Genomic DNA, 20,474 nt, shown 5'->3' with positions numbered 1-20,474 from the left:
TTTAATGTCTCCATAGTTTTGACTTTTCTAGAATGTCACATCATTGAAATCATACAGTGTGTAGCCTTTACAGATTGGCATCTTTCACTTAGTACATCTCACTTCACTTGCATTTAAGGTTCCTCCATGTATTTTCATGGCTTCCTAGCTTTTTTTTTATAGCTCTCAATAATATTCCTTTGTCTCGATGTACCAGGTTTATTCATCCATTCATTTACTGATGAACATTTTGGCTTCCAAAATTTTCTTTTTATACAAGCAGATCCTTCAATGGATTATTTTAATTAAAAAATGGGTTATTTCTAGTTATTTTATTTCTTTTTTAAATTGAAGTATAGTTAATATACAAACATTTTAGTTTCATGTATACAACACAGTAGTTCACCAGTTTCCACATTATAAAAACCTCATCCCCACTGGAGCATTTACTATCTGTCAATATAGGAAGACGTTACAGAATCATTGGCTATATTCTCCATTCTGTTTTACCATGCCTGTGACTAACTTATATTATAATTGAGAATTTTTGTGCTCCTTTATCCCCCTTACCCTCCCCCCGGCCTACCCAGCCCCTTCCCCATAATAACCACCAGTCTCTTTTCAGTGTCTATGAGTCTACTGCTGTTTTATTCATTCTCTTTTGTTTTATATTCCACAAATAAGTGAAATCACATGGTATTTGTCTTTCTCTGCTTGGCTTATTCAATTAGCATAACACTCTATGTTGTTGAAATGGCAGGATTTCTTTCTTTTTAAGGCTGAATAATGTTCCATTCTACATATGTGCCACGTCTTTATCCACTCATCTATTGATTGACAGTTTGGTTACTTCCATATCTTGGCTATTTTAAATAATGCAATGATAAACAGTGGTGTATATATCTTTCCAAATAAGAGATTTTGTTTTCTTTGAGTAAGTTCCTAGGAAATAGAATTACTGGCTCAAATGATATTTCTATTTTTAGTTTTTTGAAGAACTTCCATACTGCTTTCCACAGTGGCTGCACCAATTTATATTCCCACCAACAGTGTGGAAGGGTTCCCTTTTCTCCACATACTTGCCTTTTGGTAGTTACTTGTTGTCTTTTTGGTAGTGGTCATTCTGACTGGTAAGAGGGGATATCTCTTTGTGGTTTTGATTCACATTTCCCTGAAAATTAGTGATGTAGAGCATCTTTTCATGTGCTTGTTGGTCATCCATTTTTCTTTGGAAAAATGTCTGTTCGGATCTTCTGCCCATGTTTTAATTGGGTTATTTAGTTTTTTTGGTGTTGAGGCATATGAGTTCTTTATATATTTTGGATGTTAACCCCTTAGTAGATGAATTGTTTATGAATATATTCTCCCATACTGTACATTGCTTTTTTGTTCTGCTGATGGTGTCCTTACCTTTATAGAAGCTTTTGAGTTTGATGTAGTCCCGCTTGTTCACTTTTTATTTACTTTTCCTTGCCTGAGGAGTTGTGTCCAGGAAAAAAATTGCTCACACTTATGTTCAAGAGATTTTGTCTGAATTTTCTTCTAAGAGTTTTATGGTTTCACATCTTACATTCAGATCTTTGATCCATTTTGAGTTTACTTTTGTGTACAGAGTTAGACAATATTCCAGCTTTACTCTCTTACATGTAGCTGTCCAGTTTTGCTAATGCCAGCTGTTGAAGAGGCTGTCTTTTCCCCATTGGATATCCATGGCTCTCTTACTGTATATTAATTGACCATATGTGCATGGGTTTATATCTGGGCTCTCTATTTTGTTCCATTGATCTATGAGTCTGTTGTTGTGCCTGTACCATACTGCTTGATTACCATAGCTTTGTGGTATAGCCTGAAGTCAGGGAGAGCAATTCCTCCAGCATTGTTCTTTCTCAGATTGCTTTGGCTATTCAGAGTCTTCTGTGGTTCTGTATGAATTTTAGGATTATTTGCTGTAGTTCATTGAAAAGCTGTTGGTATTTGGATAAGGATTGCATTGAATCTGTAAATTGCTTTGGGAAGAATGGACATTTTGACAATATTATTTCTTCCTATTCATTAGCATGGGATAGGTTTCCATTTATTTGTGTCTTCTTTAATTTGAGTGTTATAGTTTTCAAAGTACAGGTCATTCACTTTCTTGGTTAGCTTTATTCCTATGTATTTTATTCTTTTTGATGTAATTGTAAATGGAATTGTTTTCCTGATTTCTCTTTCTGCTTGTTCGTTACTAGAGTATAGGAATGCAACTGATTTCTATGTATTAATTTTGTATCCTGCAACTTTGCTGAATCCAGTTATTAGTTCCAATAGTTTTTTTGGTAGAGTCTTTAGGGTTTCCTATATATGTCATTTGTAAATAGTGACAGTTTAACTTCTTCCTTACCAGTTTGGATACCTTTTATTTCTTTATCTTGTCTAATTGCTGTGGCCAAGACTTCCAGTGCTACGTTGAATAAAAGTGCTGAGAGTGGACATTCTTGTCTTGTTTCTGATATTAGAGGAAAAGTTTTCAGCTCTTCATCATTGAGTATATTAGCTCTGGGTTTGTCATATCTGGCCTTTATTATGTTGAGTTACATAGCTTCTATTCCCATTTCGTTAAGAGTTTTTATCATGAACGGATGTTGAATTTCTTGTCAAATGTTTTTTCAGCATTTATTGAGATGATCGTGTGGTTTTTATCTTTTTTATTTAATGTGGTGTATGACACTGATTGATTTACAAATATTATAGCATCCTTGCATCCCCAGAATAAATCCACACTGGTCGTGACAGATGATCCTTTTGATGTATTTTTGAATTTGGTTTGTTAAGATTTTGTTGAAGATTTTTGCCTCTATGTTCATCAGGGATATTGATCTAAAATTTTCTTTGTGTAGTGTCTGTCTGGTTATGGTATTAGAGTGATGCTGGCCTCATAGAATAAGTTTGGAAGTAATCCCACCTCTTCTACTTTTTGCAGTACTTTAATAAGGATGGGTATTAGCTCTTCTTTGAATGTTTGTAAAATTCAGAATGAAGCTATCTGGTCCTGGATTTTTGTTTGTTGGGAGTTTTTGGATTACCAATTCAGTTTTGTTACTGGTAATTGGTCTGTTCAGATTTTCTGCTTCTTCCTGGGGCAGTCTTGGAAGATTGGAATTCTAGGAATTTGTCTATTTCTTCTACGTTGTCCAACTTATTGGAATATAATTTTTCATAGAATTCTCTAGTAATTCTCTGTATTTCTGTGGTGTCAGTTGTAACTATTCCTTTTTCATTTCTGATTTTATGTGTGTACACTCTTTTTTTCTTGATAAGTATGGCTAGGGTTTTTCTGTTTTATCTTCTCAAAGAACCAGCTCTTGGTTTCATTAATTTTTTCTATTGTTTTATTCTTCTCTATTTTATTTATTTCTGCTCTGATCCTTATTATATCTCTCCTACTAACTTTGGGTTTCCTTTGTTCTTTTCTAATTTCTTTAGTTGTGAGTTTAGACTGTTTGGAATTGTTCTTGCTTCTTGAGGTTGGCCTATATTGCTATGTACTTCCCTCTTAGAACCACTTCTGTGGCATCCCACATATTTTGAAATGTATTTTTGTTTTCATTTTTTTCCACTTATTGCTGCATTTCTTTGATTTGTTCATTGATCCATTGATTTCAGAAGCATGCTTTTTAGCCTCCATGTGTTTGTAGGTTTTATGGTTTTCTTCATGTAATTTATTTCTAGTTTCATACCATTATAATCTGAAAAGATTATTGATACTATTTCAATTTTTTAAAAAATTTATTGAGGCTGTTTTTGTGTTCTAATATGTGATCTATTCTGGAGAATGCTCCATGTGCACTTAAAAAAAAGTGTGTACTATGCTGCTTTTGGGTGGAATGTCCTATATATATATTAAGTCCATCTGATCAAATGTGTTGTTTACTGCCTCTGTTTCTTTATTTTCTGTCTGGTTTATCTGTCCATTGATGTAAGTGGTTTGTTAAAGTCCCCTGATATGATTGAGTTGCAGTCTCTTCCTTTAGTTAGTGTTTGTTTTACATATTTAAGTGTTCCTATGTTGGATACATAATTGTTATATCCTATTGTTGGACTGATCCCTTCATCATTAGGTAATGTATTTCTTTGTGTCTTGTTACTTGTTTTGCATTTACATTTAAGGTAGTTATTGATAGGTATGTACTTATTCCCATTTTATTGTGTTCTGGTTGTTCTTGTAGTTCTCTCTGATCCTTTCTTCCTCTCTTATACTCATTATTGGATGGTTTTCTTTAGTATTGTGACTGGATTTCTTTAAAAAATTTTTTGTGTATCTATTGCAGGCTTTAAGTTCGTTTTTACCATAAGGTTCATAGTTTCCTAAATGTATGTCTATATTCTTGTTGGTACTGCTTGGTTGACAGGATGGGTGGGGCAGTCACGTGGCTCTGGAGAATGGAGATAAATAGGCAACCTCGGTAATTCAGACAGTGAGAATGAATAGGAAAAAATAAGAGCAGGATAATATAATAGGAAGTGCCTAGGGATCAGAGGTCAGAAGCCAACTTAGAGGAGGTGAGAGGTCTCAGGAATTTGGCAGAGAGTAAATAACAATGATCAAAATTGGCAGGAACATTCCAAAGGGTAATAAACAAATGCAACATCCCAAAACTAGAAATGTCTTGGCAGTTTTGAGAAATAAGAACCAAACAGTGAACCAAACAGAATACACTGTTCCAGAGTGGTGAATAGTGGTAGAAAGGTTTTTATATGGGCCAAGGAAAGAATGGACTAGGGGATACGCACAGAAAGGCAGCACCATTTCCAGATGATGAATGATAAGTGTGAAGTTACCATCTGTAAATCCAAACTTACACACATAGCTCCACTCTCTTTTTCAGAGCAATGTTTTACTGTTATGGACTCCAGAAGACGTTCTCTAATTGTAATCAACGAAATATTACTTTAAAATGGGGTATCATAATGATCTTTGGATTAAAAGGTGAAGAGAGAAATTTCAAATTACCGAAAGATAATGAAGTGGCCTGGAACAAAGGAAATTTGATTTCTGTAGATTTCAGTTTCTAACTGGCTTTGGAGGTGGCATGAGCCACTAAAACTCTCTAACCCTCATCAGTAATAAACACTGAAAAAATAACGGTAATGCACACTAACTGAAAAAAGTGAGAATAGAGTATCTGTAAAATTCCATTAATAATTAAATATTTCTGTATTTAATGGACACAAATCATTCAAGTTATCTAAATTAGAAATCAGGGTTTCAAAAAATATCCAATACTTATTGGATAATTTATCTAATAATAAATTGAAGCTAGATAAATTAATTTTTTAAATACTTCCTATGTAAAACAAACATTTTCTAGACTGAAATATGGGGATGTATAAAATGAAAAATTATTTTGAGATTTCTACCCAATGTTGCTTAATAGCCACAATTATGCTTTTCAATATAGTATTTAGGAAAGGTTTTTAAATAAGCTGTTCAAGTATAATAAGCCCAGAGACTCCTGGGAATGTAATTATCTGGTTTGTTTTGAGTCAGACTGTCTGCAGTTAGTCTAGTGTTTTAATAAGGTCTACAAGGAATAGAACCAGTCAACACATGAATTATGAAACTTCTAGTCAACCTGAAGAACAGAGGGGAAAAAAAAAGAAAACTAAATCATGTGGGAAATTGGGGTATCCTTACAGGACTGTGGATTATTTACAACCATAGCAACCATCAGTTGGGAAACCAGGAAATACAGGGTTCAAGCAAGAAAGGTTTTGTCACCTAAGGAAAAAAAAATGTATTTCTCAACATGTGAACTTTGCCAGCAGAATAGGAAGATACTCATATGTTTTAACACCACAGGTAATTTAAAAAAGAAATCTTAAGCTTGACTATTTTAGAAAGAAAATAGTTATGAGTTTTTCTCTAGAAATTTGCCATATATATTTAATGAAAATGTTTTTCCATTATTTGTAATTGAATTTATTATTTTTGGTATTTAACATTATAAATTGATTATAATCAATGTAGTTGATTTCTAGATGACTTTTCTCCAAACTCCAAAAATGTTTTTATAAAAAGAGAAACTTCAGTGGACAGAAATCCACAGTCCCAAAATCAACAGAGCCTCAATATAAAGGGAAAAGAAACAAGTCAAGGAAAGAATATTTATTTTGATGGAGCAAACAAGCCCAAATCTAAGATAAAAAGAGCAGATTTCTCTAGACAAACCCATAATTGATTTAGAGAGAGAGCTTACTGATGGAATTGTCATTGTAAGTGATGATGAAGAAATCCATCTCTATTAAAGGTCAAAAGGTGATTTTAAGTAAAGCAACACTGTGGTATATTTTCATTATTACTACCTGAACGGCATGTAGTTCAAATGGTCCCTGATTAGCTGTCACAATTATCAAGTATACTAATAGGTAAATCACTTTTGATATTCATTTAAAATATCTCCTAACTTCAACCTTTCCTGTAATTGTTACCCATCAATTTTACCATACTAATTTCCCTTCTGAAATGAGACTGTGACTGGCTCATGAACATCATGTCTGGCAACTATTTCTGACTGTGATTCATGAAATGTGCTTTCTATTACCACCAGTCCCACGTGAGTCTGGGTTCTGCATGACTCCTCCAGACGCTCCTAGAGGGCAACCAGGCCCTGAGAGAAAGGACACCACGGATCGGCTCGCACTCGGCAAGGACCCAGTGGGTCCCAGTGCCAGCGCTGGGGTCATGATCTCCACTGTACCTTTGAGTGGATTCACAGCCAATTCCATTAGAATTGATCAAAGATAGCTCTAGTACCATATTAATTTATATGTTATACAAATGTCTAAAAGCATGGCAGCCAGGTTGATTCTAAAAGATACTCTGAAGCCCCAAAACATAAACCATCTGAACTTACATATTGCTCAATCAAACTGAGAAGGGCTCTTGAAGAAAACCTAACACTCTTAAGTGTTAAAACAGTCTTTTTATCATATCATCTTAGGTTTAAATTCCAAAGATTTTCTTTTTTAAAGGTGGGGGAGAATACTGCATTATTTTCTCCCTTAGGTATTTTGGAAATTGCAATTTTTCTTACACTCTATCAGATTATTTTTAAAAGTCTTCTCATTGGATAGAAAAATAAAAATTTGTAATAGTAAAAATATGGACTTTGGATTATCATAAAATACAAAAAGTTCATTACATAAGGGGTAGTGAAATATCTAATGTCTAATTTACTAGAGAAGTAATAAGGAAAAATAATTAAATATTTTTTAGATTAAATGACAATTCAGGAAGGAATGCTTCATAGTGTACCCAAAAGTAACACGTCGTTACATTTTTAGATTTTATTATCTTTAATGAACTATCTTTAACATTTTACAAATCCTCAGATTGTTACATTTTTCGGCATTAAATACAGTAGTAATGGTAATAAACACACTGACAGGTGAGATTCCTCTGATAAAAGAATACAAAAGATAGAAACACTTGGAAACAAGAGGGTAACATGTCAACTCTAGGTCTGAGATGTCAACACAGTCCAATTCTTTACAATGCAGTACGTGGGGAAATGAGTAACTCATTCCCTGTAAGTGAATATGTGACCTGGAGCTTCCACTTTCTGAAAAGTTTTGAGAGACATTATTTGACCCCCAGATTCCTAAAACGCTATAGTATGTATTGATATCAGAGGATTCAAGCACACAGAAAGTGACCTGAAACGACTGCCAAGCCAAACAATGCTTTTATTCCTCAACATTTGTGACCTTCATAGTATATACTGTGTATTATAAAAGGGCATAATCCCTATATAACTGCATAAATGTCATAAAAATGAGTTTTATAAAGTTTCAAGATAATATGTATTCAAAAATACATATAGCTGTGCTTTAGTAAATGAATCTGTCAGTTAATGAGGGATAATTTTGTTTTTAATATATATCCAAAGTATATACAAAGGATCCGCAAATGTTAACAATTTGCAATCAAAATTCTCTAGTTTTACAGTTGCAAAAAACTGTTGGTTTTCAATTTAAAAATTTAAGAAACTTGTGAGCATTGACTGTATGTTATCACTTGGGTTAAGAAAAAGTAGGTCGCTTTAGCCTTTTAACAGGAAATTTGTGAACTACTCCCAAATGAGAAGTCACACATTTTTTATCATTAGAAAATATTACATTGCCTATACTTCCAATTGAGAACAGAATGTGCAGCATGTTTAAAAAAAATAAAGATTTTATTCTGAAACCAAAAAAGTATTTCTAGAAAAGCCCTTGGGGATACATCTCATTCCCTTTATACAGGAATAATAAGTGGCATACCCGAACAGTATAATCTTATATCAACATGTGTATTCCATTACTAAGCTGAGAGATGAAACATTTTTAAAGGTGGGAAAAATATAAACTTAAGATGTTGAAATACAACATCTTACTATACAGCTTCTAACTTCATTCCAACACAATGGATCAATATAAAGTGGACTCAAGAAGTAAACAAAGGAAAGATGTTACTTGCATGCAAAATTCATTGTTCCAACATGAAACACTAGGTCTATATTTTAATAAAAACTGCACATCTAATTTGGCTAACAAAGAAAATGCACATTTAAGAAAGACATTATATCCTTCTAATAAAGCAAGTCTGTATCAAAGGCACTTCAGCAGAGCACTAACTCCTTAACATTTTCCAAGTCATTTTCATTTATGCCACTTACAATGCATCTTTCTGTATAAGACCAGTAACAAACCTCCTCTAATTTGGGGCCTTATCATTACCAACTCCCTCAAAAAAGTAAACCTGGATATTACCCAAAACATTTCTTTCTCCTGTGGATTGGGGTAAAATACAGCAAACTTTTGCCTAGTTCTTTAAATTTTGTGGGTTGATACAGAAAGGTAGGAGTGTTATCTGACAGGTTAGATGTTTCAGAACTGGTTACAGGGAAAAACTGGCTGAAGTCTACTCTCTTGGGGAAAAGCTGTCGTCTTTCATTGTACATCCCTTTATAATTTGCCTAAAGCTAAGGTGGCTAATTTTGATTCTTTTGACTTGTGTGCCTTACATCTCTATGCTGCTCCCATGTTGAATAGTATGGGATGAAAAAAAAGCAATTTAGTTTCATTTTTCTCCCCAAGGGAATGGGGAAGCTGCTTCAGACATTTGCCTTCAAGTAAATTTTAGGGAAAATGGGATGAGCTGATTTTAATTAACAAAGAGCTTTATTTTTCGGACACATGAATGATAATTCAGAGTTGAAGACATTCATAATTAAAAAGAGCTATTGAATGTGTCCACACTGAATAATTTATGATGAAAAGAATATGGATATATTCTAGAACTAGGAAAAAAATGTTGCAAATGCTACAAAAGTGATTTAGGGGGAGAAATTTACTCTTCTCCTGAAATTGAAACTGCTTTTCCCAAACATCTTTTATGAATGTCAATGGAAAGAATAAATATCTGGATGTATACCTATTGTCCTGAAGATATTTTTGAGTCTCAGGGAAATGGCATTTCATTTTCTGCTCAACAGTTCAGAAAAGAGTGAAATGTTTATTTCTTTCAGCTCCATTAATTTTTTGGTGTTCATAAGGAACTTTCAATTCACTGTTTTTAAAAAATCAAGTTTAATAGAATATCTTAAAACTGACTTTAGCCTACATGTATCTGTGAGTTTGTCTTAACAGCTAAGTTTATTTCACTTTTCAAGGAGGGAAAAAGAAAATTTAAAGCAAAAATTCACTATCAGAGCATTCACTTCTCAGACTTCTAAATAACAAATTTAACACCTTGTCATTTATTCTGTGGTGTTATATCCCAAACACCAAAGAGCTGGCATCTCCCTCTCTAACAACCAAGTAGCTTCTTGCCCATCTTAGATGAGTGTGGGATTTACTTTAGGGTTGACACAATACACATGCTGTTTATCGCAAAAAAAAAATGTTGCCTTTTGACTCTAGAATAACATTCATCCAGAAGAGTTATCAAGTTATTTTCAAGTATAGGCAATAGAGAACATAATAGTAACATTTCACAAGAATATGAGGCCTGAGGACTACGGTTTCATTTCTGAACGCTTCACAGGGATAGTCATCAAAGCAGAGGCAACACTTTCGGGAGCAACTTTAGAGTGCATGTTCGTGGTTATTCTCACGAGAGTCAGGGCTAAATTGGCTGGCTGAGCAACATTTTTGAATAACTAAAACCTTGAACCTATTTTATATTTTGAACTCTTGGATACTTCAAATTCAGATGACCCAAAAATAAATGAAAAGAACAGGCCAGAAAAAGCATTCCTTGGTATCTTCCTCTCCCATGACTGAATCACCATTTTACTATTTACTCTGCTTGAAACATGTCTGGGGACCATGAGGTTGCTCAGTCTCAACTTCTTAAGACGTTCATACAGCAATTTACAACAAGAAGCAAGAACAAACAACATGGCACAGCAGAGACACACCCCCCTCAGTGTTAATTCATGGGAATCAGTGGGCGTTCTTCTCGCTTCTTCCATATGTTAGTCTTGCTATCCTTTTTGGCTAGCGGTGGTCTGCCCCTTTTTTTGGTGGGAGATGTATTGGCTTCAAAATCTCCGATAGTGCTTCTCCTCCCCGGTGACTCCTCCCCAGGGTGCTCCATGATAGCTCCACTCCCACCATCCAGGATGTGCCTCAGCGCGGGGTCCTCAGGGGAGCAGACGGTGGTTCCGCTCTCGCTGCTGCTCAGGTCTAAGTCTTCTAAGTAAAGGATCTTAGGCTGATGCATGCTTTTGATGAAGGTCTTCTCCCTCTCGAGTTTCCTACTTGAGTGGTGCTCGTTCATGTCCACGCCCGAGTCCAGACTCGTGTCATTGCTTTGGGCCCTCTTGCCCTTTTTCAGGTCTATGAAGGAATGCCGCACGTGGGCGACTGGCTTTCCGTCGAGAGACACGAACCAGGCTCGGGGGTGGGGGGAGGGCTTTCCTTTAGACAGCTCCAGGAGGGTCTGCTCCGAGATTCCTTGAAGCTCTGAGGAAAAGGGGGTCATCACAACAGCCTCATTTAGTGTTCCAGGAACAGACACGGACTCTAGCAAGCTGTTTGAATACCGGCTCCAATCTGAAGTCTGCGATGGCAAGCTCTGCTGACCCTCCAGTGGGATATTCTCTTCCCCGGCATCTGGCGGCTGTGCGAGAGAATGCATTGGCATTTTGGGCAGTGTCTGTGTGAAGTTCTCTCTGTTTACTGGTTCCATCAACTGGCCATAGACTAACTGTCCCTTTCTTGGCAGAGTAGCTGACTTGGCAGTATGTAACTGCTCAGCAGTGGAGAAGAGGTCAGATGTTTGAAGGATGGCAATGGGCTGGCTGTAGATATGCATGAGCTGTTCAGGAACGTGGGAATGCCCGAATACCTGTTCACTACCTGTGAGATACCTTTTTTCCTCTTGAGCTTCACTTAGAGATGAAGACAGATTGTTAACATGTTTAGGTTGTTTGGACACTACACTGGGCTCCAAAGACTGTGCCGGGCTTCTTGAGTAATTATTTTGATTGACTGACAGGAATGAAACATCTTCATTGTAGATTTTAAAACTGTCCCGAGTTTTTACCATGGAAACTCTTTCTTCCGCTTCAGCCTTTGAAAGTTCTTTTTTCTGAGGACTGTATGAGGAGTTTTTGGCATTGAATAACTGTGATTTATTCTCAGCTTTTAATGCAGCTTTGACTGAACTGATGTGATTTATGTGTGTGGTTGAAGTTGTCTGGTCTCTCTTGAGGACCTCGAGTTTAGTGATATTTCTTTCTCTTTTCTGCGGAGTACCACATTTATCCCTAGAGTAGAAGGCGAGGCAAAAAACGTTAAAAACTTATGATCCAGAAGGCTCATTTAAAAAAAAATCATCCCATAATATGTATATTACATATGCAATGCTAATATCCATTTTTATTCTAATCTACACATTTTAAAGCTCAAACCATTGATTTCTATATATAAACATTGTAATGGACAGAACATACTGACACACTGTAATCTGATAGTTTTCTGGATTGATACACTTTGATTAACACTGTTCTTACCTGCAATAACAAAGAAGTACAGCAAAAAATCCAATGACAATGACTATTGTTCCTCCTAGTATGGCTGTAAGAAACACTGTGTGGTAGGCAGTTATGTCCTTTGAGTCTCCATTTATACTTGAACCTAAGTGGTGCAATATAAGCAAAGAGAAAATGTATTATTTTAGATTGAATTTTCAATTATGTCCTATCTTGGGTGAGGTACACTAAGTATAAGTACACAGTTGTATTTGTTTGCTCCCTTCCCCTGGCAGGCTTCCCTGGGAGTGGAGAATATCTCCCCGACGCTTTGGGCTTCATCAATTGACTTGCTTTGCCCAGTGAAATGTGAGCACCTTAAATGAGGCTACCTGCTATAGCCCTGCCCGCTTCCTAAGGCCCTCTACTATGTGAATAGTGCGTCTCAGAGTGCTGCTATTCCTTCAAACGAGGTTCTAGAATGAGAAGAAATGTTGAACTGAACTAAGCCAAGCCTGACAGTCATGAAATATCAGCAACAAATAAATGTTTGCTCTTGTTAGCCACTTAGATCGCAGGTTTGTTTGTTACTGCAGCAATGACTGATTGTTGCTGAAGTTGGTACCAAGATGCTGAAATGCTGCTGTAGCAAAAACCTAATATAGGTGACACTCGCTTCTGGGTCAGACAGTAAGGAAACTATTTCAGGAGGCAGTAAAAATGGTGACCCAAGTTATGTGGTAGCAAAATATTTGATAGAATAAACTAGGAGAAAATATTTCCATTAGGACTTTGTGCCAAGAGGTTTTGAGATAGTTAATATTATCGACATACCATTATTAGCTGCATTTGATTTAAAAAATTTTAAGGTAAAATTAAAAATAGAATTTGCCAAAGTAACCAGGGATGAAAGAACTAGAGAGAAACCAAAAATCTGAACACTTGAAGCACTAAAAGTTACAACTGCTTCGGCCTGCACTCTACAGTAAAAGATGCTGAAGTCCCAGTAAGCTAAGTGCAACAGAGGCACAGCTGACCCACTGTCCTACTTTATGACAGCATGGGCGCACACGCACACACACACACACACGTGGTATAATCAGCTAAACTGCAGTAAAGGCAGATTAATGCACTGGGATGATCAGTATAAACATTCTGCATGAAAGTAAGTAACAACTAATCTTGAGGTAGTCTTTTTTAGTATCTCTAAGACTTCACTTTGATCTCAAATGTATGTAACAAGTGTACTGCTCCGTATCAACTAGCTTCTAAAATGTGTTCAGGGTGATAAGGAAAGGAGAGTGGTGAGACAACTGGTTTTCTGGTAACCTCTACCATGAGGAAACATCCAGAATGAGGCTTACAACTTCACCAAGGACACAAGAGAAGACTTAGGATCATCTAATTTGATAAAAGTAAAAGTAATTATAATATTACAGGATTTGGAGAAGCAGTATTGTGGTTATGGATATAGGCTTTGGAGCCAGAGTACCTGAACTGGAATCCTGGCCAAGTTTCACTTCTTTTTGTCTCAGTTCTTATCTGTCACACCTCATCCATGTGGGTTGTCATGAGGATTAAATGAATTAATACTTAGGAAACACTTAGAACAGTGCTTAGCACATGATAAACACTTAAGTGTTAGCTATACTATACCACTGTTAAATCAAACTTCGAGGTTATATAAAAGCAGGTACTTTAGTAGTGGACACATTTTTCTATATGGTAACTAATAATAAAGTGCTTGTCATGTCTAACAGACAACTAAGAACAGTACCACACACTATGAAATTTCTTTAAACAAAAAAGAAGTATGAGTCACAGCTCTATCTGCAGATTCTTATTTAGGATCCAGAGATGCAAGAGAGTAAAGTTTGCTTATAACTGGGTGAAATTCAGCTTCTCCTAAGAATATACAACAAAGTTAACAATTTTCACTCCACAGGATTCCAGTGGAACACACTTTTGGAAATAGAAGGAGGATACAGTAGGGTTTGCCCCAAATCTTGTATGTATGACAATAGCAAAAGAGTATACATCGTTAGTGTATGTATGTGTGTGCATGCCTAAATGGTTAGAAAGGTAGAAATTTCAATATATTTTCATTCAAAAGTATTTGAAAATATGTATTTTAAAACATTAATATGTACTTTCTTTTAAACTCTGTAACTCAACCACCTACTTACCTACAGCAATATATGAAAAGCTACTTCATTTTAATTTCTTGTACTTAATATTTTTCTCAAGGAACTCTAGAATTCTATTTAAGATTTATTTTAAAAACAAAATTAGTATATCATTAGCCAAATTTTAACTAAAGTAGTTCCAGCACGCCAGACACTAACTAGTCCATCATAGGACCAGTTTTAATTTTACAGTAACAAGATGAATACTCAGATTGGTAAGTACCTATTTCAAGCACACCCAGTTGAGTTACTGGCAAGCCAAAGCTATAATCCCTTATCTATATTTCAAGTACAGTGTTCCTTTGATTGTGATACGCTTTCACAGAATGGATTTTTCAAAAGCATCACAAGAAGAAATGAGAATCCCACACTTAGTTCTCCAGATCACACAAAATCTTCTCCTGCATACAAGCTAAAACAAAACTTCCACCTATTTTAGAAAATTATTTCAGCTTTTATAATTTAGTCATCTTATGTAAGTTGGTTGTTCAGGCATATTTTGAGTGGAGAGTACATATCTATAAAATTCTGTGCTCCTTAGGTTATTTTTATTAGAAGTAATTTGGATTTAGGTGAGTTGAATACATTTAATTAAATAGTTATTTTTAATTAATACTTAATTATGGTTGCAAATCTAGAATGGGGTAAGGCCAGACAGCTGGCAAGACTGCATGATTATTTTGTATCATGAAGGAGAAAAGTAACCACCCTCTGGTTTCAGAATAAATAATCTCTAAGTAAACACTAAGTTCAAACAGAAACATAACATCCCCTCTTCATCATAATGGTTAATGGCTCATTATTTCTTCTATGGGAATATTGAATTTGGGTCCACTGTGAAAAAAAGTCTTGTTACCTTGCATGGTTTAAAATTCAAAGATCGTCAACATAAAATGAAAATATTAATCAAACTATTAAAAAAACTTTTCAGAAAAAAAAAACCTGAGAGCTTTCAAATTATTAACAGATGACCACAATCACGTTAGAGGACAGAATGCTGAAGAGAAGTGCATGTAAAACGTCACCCGCACCCTAGATCAGGGTGTGCATGGCGACCACTCCTGACCAGCATGAAAGGGGCAGCAGCCGTCTCTCAGCTTGGAGCCAAGACGCTTGATGAACCAAAAGAGGTATCTGCGGCACATGAGAGAAGGGATGATGTGCATTCATCTTGCACTGTCTCAAAGCTTCACTATGACGACACTGAAAATTTTGCTTTGTTTCTAGCAACACTCAAACCCACAGGTTAAAGGAGAAAGATACCAGACAAGAGCAACAAGATGCTGACGGCTGGAAAGCTGACTTAGCAAAGCTGCCAGCAGGCCCATGGTGCAACCAGTCTACGCTACAGGTTAGATTTTTCTTTTTTTTTTTTTTTAAGGTGATTTCATGGATAAAAATGGAATGTTTGAGTATTTTGACTTAACACAACTCAAGATGAATATGGGATTTCCTTAGGTACAAATCACATAGGTAATTTGATACCATGTTAAATGCAGGGAAATGACATACTCATCTTTCCTAGAATATGAATAGATCATTCCTAGTAGACAACTCTTACTTTTTGTCCACCTTTCTGTTCACATGTCAGGCAGTCTTCATTTGGAGTATCACTTTTACCTTGGAAACAGTCTGGGGATACTATTATTCAGCAGCCCTCCCTCAGTGGGGTGTGCTCGTGACCCAAGTCTGGGCCAACCAAATTCTGCATCCCTAGACCAGGAACAGTGTGAGGAAAAGACTGCAAAGGGTTGAGTCAGTCATCATACAGTAATCTTGCAAAAACAGTCAAGTAGGCCTGCTAACTGGGCCTTCTGGAATTCCTGCCTTTTAGAATCAGGTTCTTCAGGCTTCCTTGGAATCCTATGAACTCCTTATACCTTAATACTTTTTTTAAATTACCTAAAATCTGTTCAGGTTGCTTGCAAACAAAAGCTCTAACTGATCTGGGTACAATTTATTCATGAAAAATAAACTAAGAAAATTCCTGATTTGAACAAACTTCATACTTCACAGATTCATCAAACATAGCTATAAAGACCTTAGATTTCATGGAGCTTAACCTTTCTTATACACATGAAAAAAATAAAGCTGAGATCAGAAGACTTCTTCCAGCGTCACACAGTAGATATGTGGCAATGCTTAGATAGAATAAAACTGAGATCTGATATCAGTTCCAGTATGACTATTTACACTTCGTTAAAATTACTGTTGTTTCATGCTCACAATACCTCTAGTTCCTGGAAGTGGAGCTGCTATCCAGTAGCCCAAATGTGGTGCATCATATGTCCAAATTAAATGATTATTATATTCCTTGACCACTCCTCGGCCATGATGTACCCAAGTACCTAAAAAGGCAAATAAAAAATACCAACCAGTTAATTTCTGTATCTTTAATGCTGATAGTCATGTATAGAATACTTCACAGGACTTTTTCAAAGATTTTGAAAACTATGGCTATATATTTGCTTGGGATAATATGTAATGACATATAGTACATAATACATAAGAAAAATTTGAATAATTTGTTATGACTGAGAGCAATAAAATAATTATAAATGAAGGATGTGGGCATATTTAGGAAAGCCATGACTCTCTGAGTAATGTTTAAATTGTGCATATTGAAATGTCTTACACATGTGAGTAGTGAAATGCAAATTTATTAGTAGGTGGTTATTTGTCATGTCTTGGAAATCTGTTTAAACACTTATAGTGTATGTTTTACAGCCTTACTCATTTTTTTATTAAGTACTATTTTCTAGTACTATTGACATAGGTCTTCCAGAATTAAATTTTTAAAACTTTTTAAAAATGCTACCTGATCCAATAAAATACCATCAGAGAAAAAAAGTTCAGTAAAACCATACCTTTTATTAAGTTCAGCTTAACAAAGCTATTTGTAGGTTTGGTGTATATTTATATTTGGTTTATTGACTCATTTTAATGATGGGTCTGCAACATGTGAAACTTTTTAATAAGGTAGACAAACTTGAAATGATGGAAATAAATCAACCTATTGCTTTTTAAATAGTTGCATTAAAATTAAGCATTACATATGTGATAATTCAAAAACTGGGTCACCGGAAGGCATATTAGAGACAAAGGCCTTTGTCAGGAAGAACAATCAGAAATCAGGACTCAAAAGAGATACTTTAAAGTGTTTTTTTTTTAATACTCTCATTGAACAGATTAGGAAATTGAGGCCTAGATAAATTAAGTGGTTTGTTCAAAATCACACTGCTGGTAAATGGACTAGGATGCAAATCTCAAAGCTCTTAATCCAGAAATTAACAATAGTATACTACTGTGGCATGGTCATTTACAATAAGGAACACATATTTGGTTTTGCTCCCTAGTCCTGTGTGATACGAGCCATAAAGGTGAAGAGACTGCCTTTTGTTATTTGCAAAGCCACTTTCAACCACACCTAGGTTTGTTAATGAGGTGATTTCTGGAAAATCCCTATGCATGAGGGGCTGGTTGCCTTTAAATATAAGTGACATATTTTAATATGCCTTAAAAAAGGCATATTAATTTTATTCTAGATTAAAAATATGGAAACTGTCAATTATATCTCAATAAAGCTGAAAATGTTTAAATAAAAATAATATAGAAACATATTTCTACGATAAAACATTCAATAGAAAAATATTCAAATTTCTGAATATTTTCACCTAGCTCACATACCTGTGTTCATATCAAATGTCCAGGCAGGTATGTGATCCCCTGTATTTATATCATTTGTATGTAGAAGGGGGAGAGAAACTTGAATAGAGCCATCCACCTTTAATTCTTTGCCTCCAGAATATATTTTCACACATACTGCAGCAAGAGGAGTCAATTCAATGCTTTCAAAACCTAAAAAAGAAGATGGCTTATTAAAATCAGACATAAAATACAGGTTGTAATTACATATTAATAAATAAGTAATACAGACCTAAAATATCTCTTTCCTCTATTTCACCCAGTTATCCATCTTAATATCAAATAGATATTAAACCCTCATTAAAGATTTTAAAAATATAAATGTAGGCTATACTTATACAACTAACAAATCAATATGAGCCTAGGGATCTAATTCTGTCATCTGACTTAAAGTCACTAAAATCTAATTCAATGTTTTTAAACACCTACAAACCCAACAACCAAAAGAACACTATCTCACTAGTGTATTACCCAAATAAAGGCTCTACCAGTACCACTCCATCAATGCAGATATGGGTCTAAAAAATTTGTCTCCCCTGCTCCAAAGACCATCTGTTCCAAGCACTAGAACCAAGGGACTCAGCTGTACTCCTTAAAGGTACTTTATGTAAAAAGCATTTTGAGTCAAAATGCAATTTTTAATAGGTCTGACAAACATGAAATAAAACCAATATTTTAGCTGATAAAAATAGGCTCTGCTATATATTGGATTACTAGTGTAAAAATAATAACAGACTAAATGTTAATATTACTTAAGACTTCAAAGCTTGATAAATAGGGGGAAGGAGAGTAACATGAATTGGTTATGTTTTACCTCAGATTTTAAAGATTTCATTATACAATTTATAGTATGCCTTCTAAAATATCAGGAGCTACCTATATTTTTCTATTACTTGGTGGGTGGGGAAAGCAGAAAATGTGTCTTTGTTTTTGAAATATTAGCAATGTGGAACATATATACCAGAATATTTACAACAAATAAAATATGATTATAAATGTTAAAACTATAAATTTTCTACAAATAATTTGTTAATTTTAGATTTTTCAAGTAATTTACTAAAACATTAGAAAGATCTGACTAAAGTATATTTGTTATATATTATTTGCTCTTTGTGGCTAAACTTTTTTCTAATCTTTGCCTTAAAAACTAGATGTCTGTTCATTTAAAACTAGATGTCTGGCCCCATTTCACTCATCCTGGCTCCAAAGATACAGTGAATACATTACCTCTTACACTGCCTACAATACTTTTTTTTTTACAATTCTAATTACTATTAAAAATCCTTTCCTTCATTTCTTTACTCATTCAGTTTTCCCCCACTTGTCAGTACTTCGAAGAAAATCTGGGAAGGCAATGTAACTGGGGTGGTCAGGAAGGCTGGTCTGAGGAGGGGACGTTTGAGCTATGGCCAAATAAGGTGTTAACCAAGCAAAAAAAAAGACCTCGGAGAAGACCTTACCAAGGCAGAGGAAACAAGTGCAAAGCCCCAGGTCAGAAGTGATCTTGGCACATGTGAGAAAGAAAGACGACTGGAGGGCAGAGAGAGGCGGGAACAGCATAGGGCCTTGGAGGCCATGGAACGTACTTCTCATGATTGCTACTGCTCTATCTGGAATGTGTTTTCGGTTATGAGACAGGGCAACTGCTGGCTTCTTGAGAAATTTCAGTTGAATATAAGGGCATTAACATTTCTAAACTTCCTGAAACACTAATCATAAGATGAGCAAAGTAATGCTATATATATATTTTGTAAACTAGTTACACTGGTAAGTAATCCAATGTAAATTCAATCTCAAACATTTCAGTAAACCCAGCTGGCTTTCTGAAGTGACTGCTCTTAACTCTACCCCTCACTGCTAAGCAGTCAGTGGCTTCACATACCCAATACAGTTGAAACTGATGAGCCTGGCACCCCACCATTTGGGATAAGGCCAACTCAAACAAGAAAGGAAAAAAAGAATGATACAAGGGAAAAAAGAGACACTGGACAACATGCCTTCATACATGATCATAGAACTCTAGAACCGTGCAACCCGATACCACCTGCAGCATGTGGCAGCTTAAATGAAAGCAGTTTAGTTCCTTACTGCCCTAGTCATATTTCAAGAGTGCAAGTACATGTGGCTAGCAGCTGCCATACTGGATAGAGAATATCATTTCCCTTTTGACAGCACCTCTCTATAACTTTTAAAATGTTAGCAATATTCTCAGAATAATTGAAACATTGAATGAATAACCTCAAAAGCAAGGAGCAGAGGAATGTTGGAAGGCAGAGCACACTTCCTCCTATTTAATGAGTCTTATTTATAAAATCCGTCCAGGGCAACGTGAGCTTCATTTATGATACGGTGTAGTGGTACCATTCCTATAAATGTTTTTTTAGTGCATCCTATAACTTACATCTGGAAAATTTTGGCAGGTATCTCAGATTGGCTTCAAGAAGCAGACCCTAAGAGAACAATTTGGGAGGATGCAAGTCAGCACAGGATGTGTTCACAAGCAGGTATGCACTCTTTATGTGCTCATATCTGTCACTGGTTGAAAGCATGCCCCTTGTGAAGGCCAAGACAGCATCCTGGACCAGGGAAGCCCTCAGGTACTTGC

The 20,474-nt window shown here is 35.5% G+C and overlaps 1 protein-coding gene across 2 annotated transcripts in view; it reads right to left on the bottom strand.

Annotated features, from left to right (window-relative positions):
- Positions 1-7,283: 7,283 nt before the first annotated feature.
- The window catches only part of FAM171B (family with sequence similarity 171 member B), a 69,003-nt gene continuing 55,812 nt past the window's right edge, over positions 7,284-20,474 (bottom strand). For both annotated transcript variants that reach the window (XM_036924883.2, XM_036924884.2), the window contains 4 exons: positions 17,852-18,022; positions 16,396-16,512; positions 12,021-12,144; positions 7,284-11,774 (listed from right to left, as the gene is read on the bottom strand). In XM_036924883.2, coding sequence (XP_036780778.2) covers positions 10,433-11,774; positions 12,021-12,144; positions 16,396-16,512; positions 17,852-18,022 — 1,754 coding nt within the window. In that variant the 3' untranslated portion in view covers positions 7,284-10,432. The remainder of the gene's footprint in view (positions 11,775-12,020; positions 12,145-16,395; positions 16,513-17,851; positions 18,023-20,474) is intronic.

Source organism: Manis pentadactyla, chromosome 6 (genome assembly GCF_030020395.1).
Source record: "Manis pentadactyla isolate mManPen7 chromosome 6, mManPen7.hap1, whole genome shotgun sequence".
NCBI lineage: Eukaryota > Metazoa > Chordata > Mammalia > Pholidota > Manidae > Manis > Manis pentadactyla.
The sequence above is the reverse complement of the archived record's forward strand: the minus strand, read 5'-3'. Positions and strand labels throughout refer to the sequence as shown.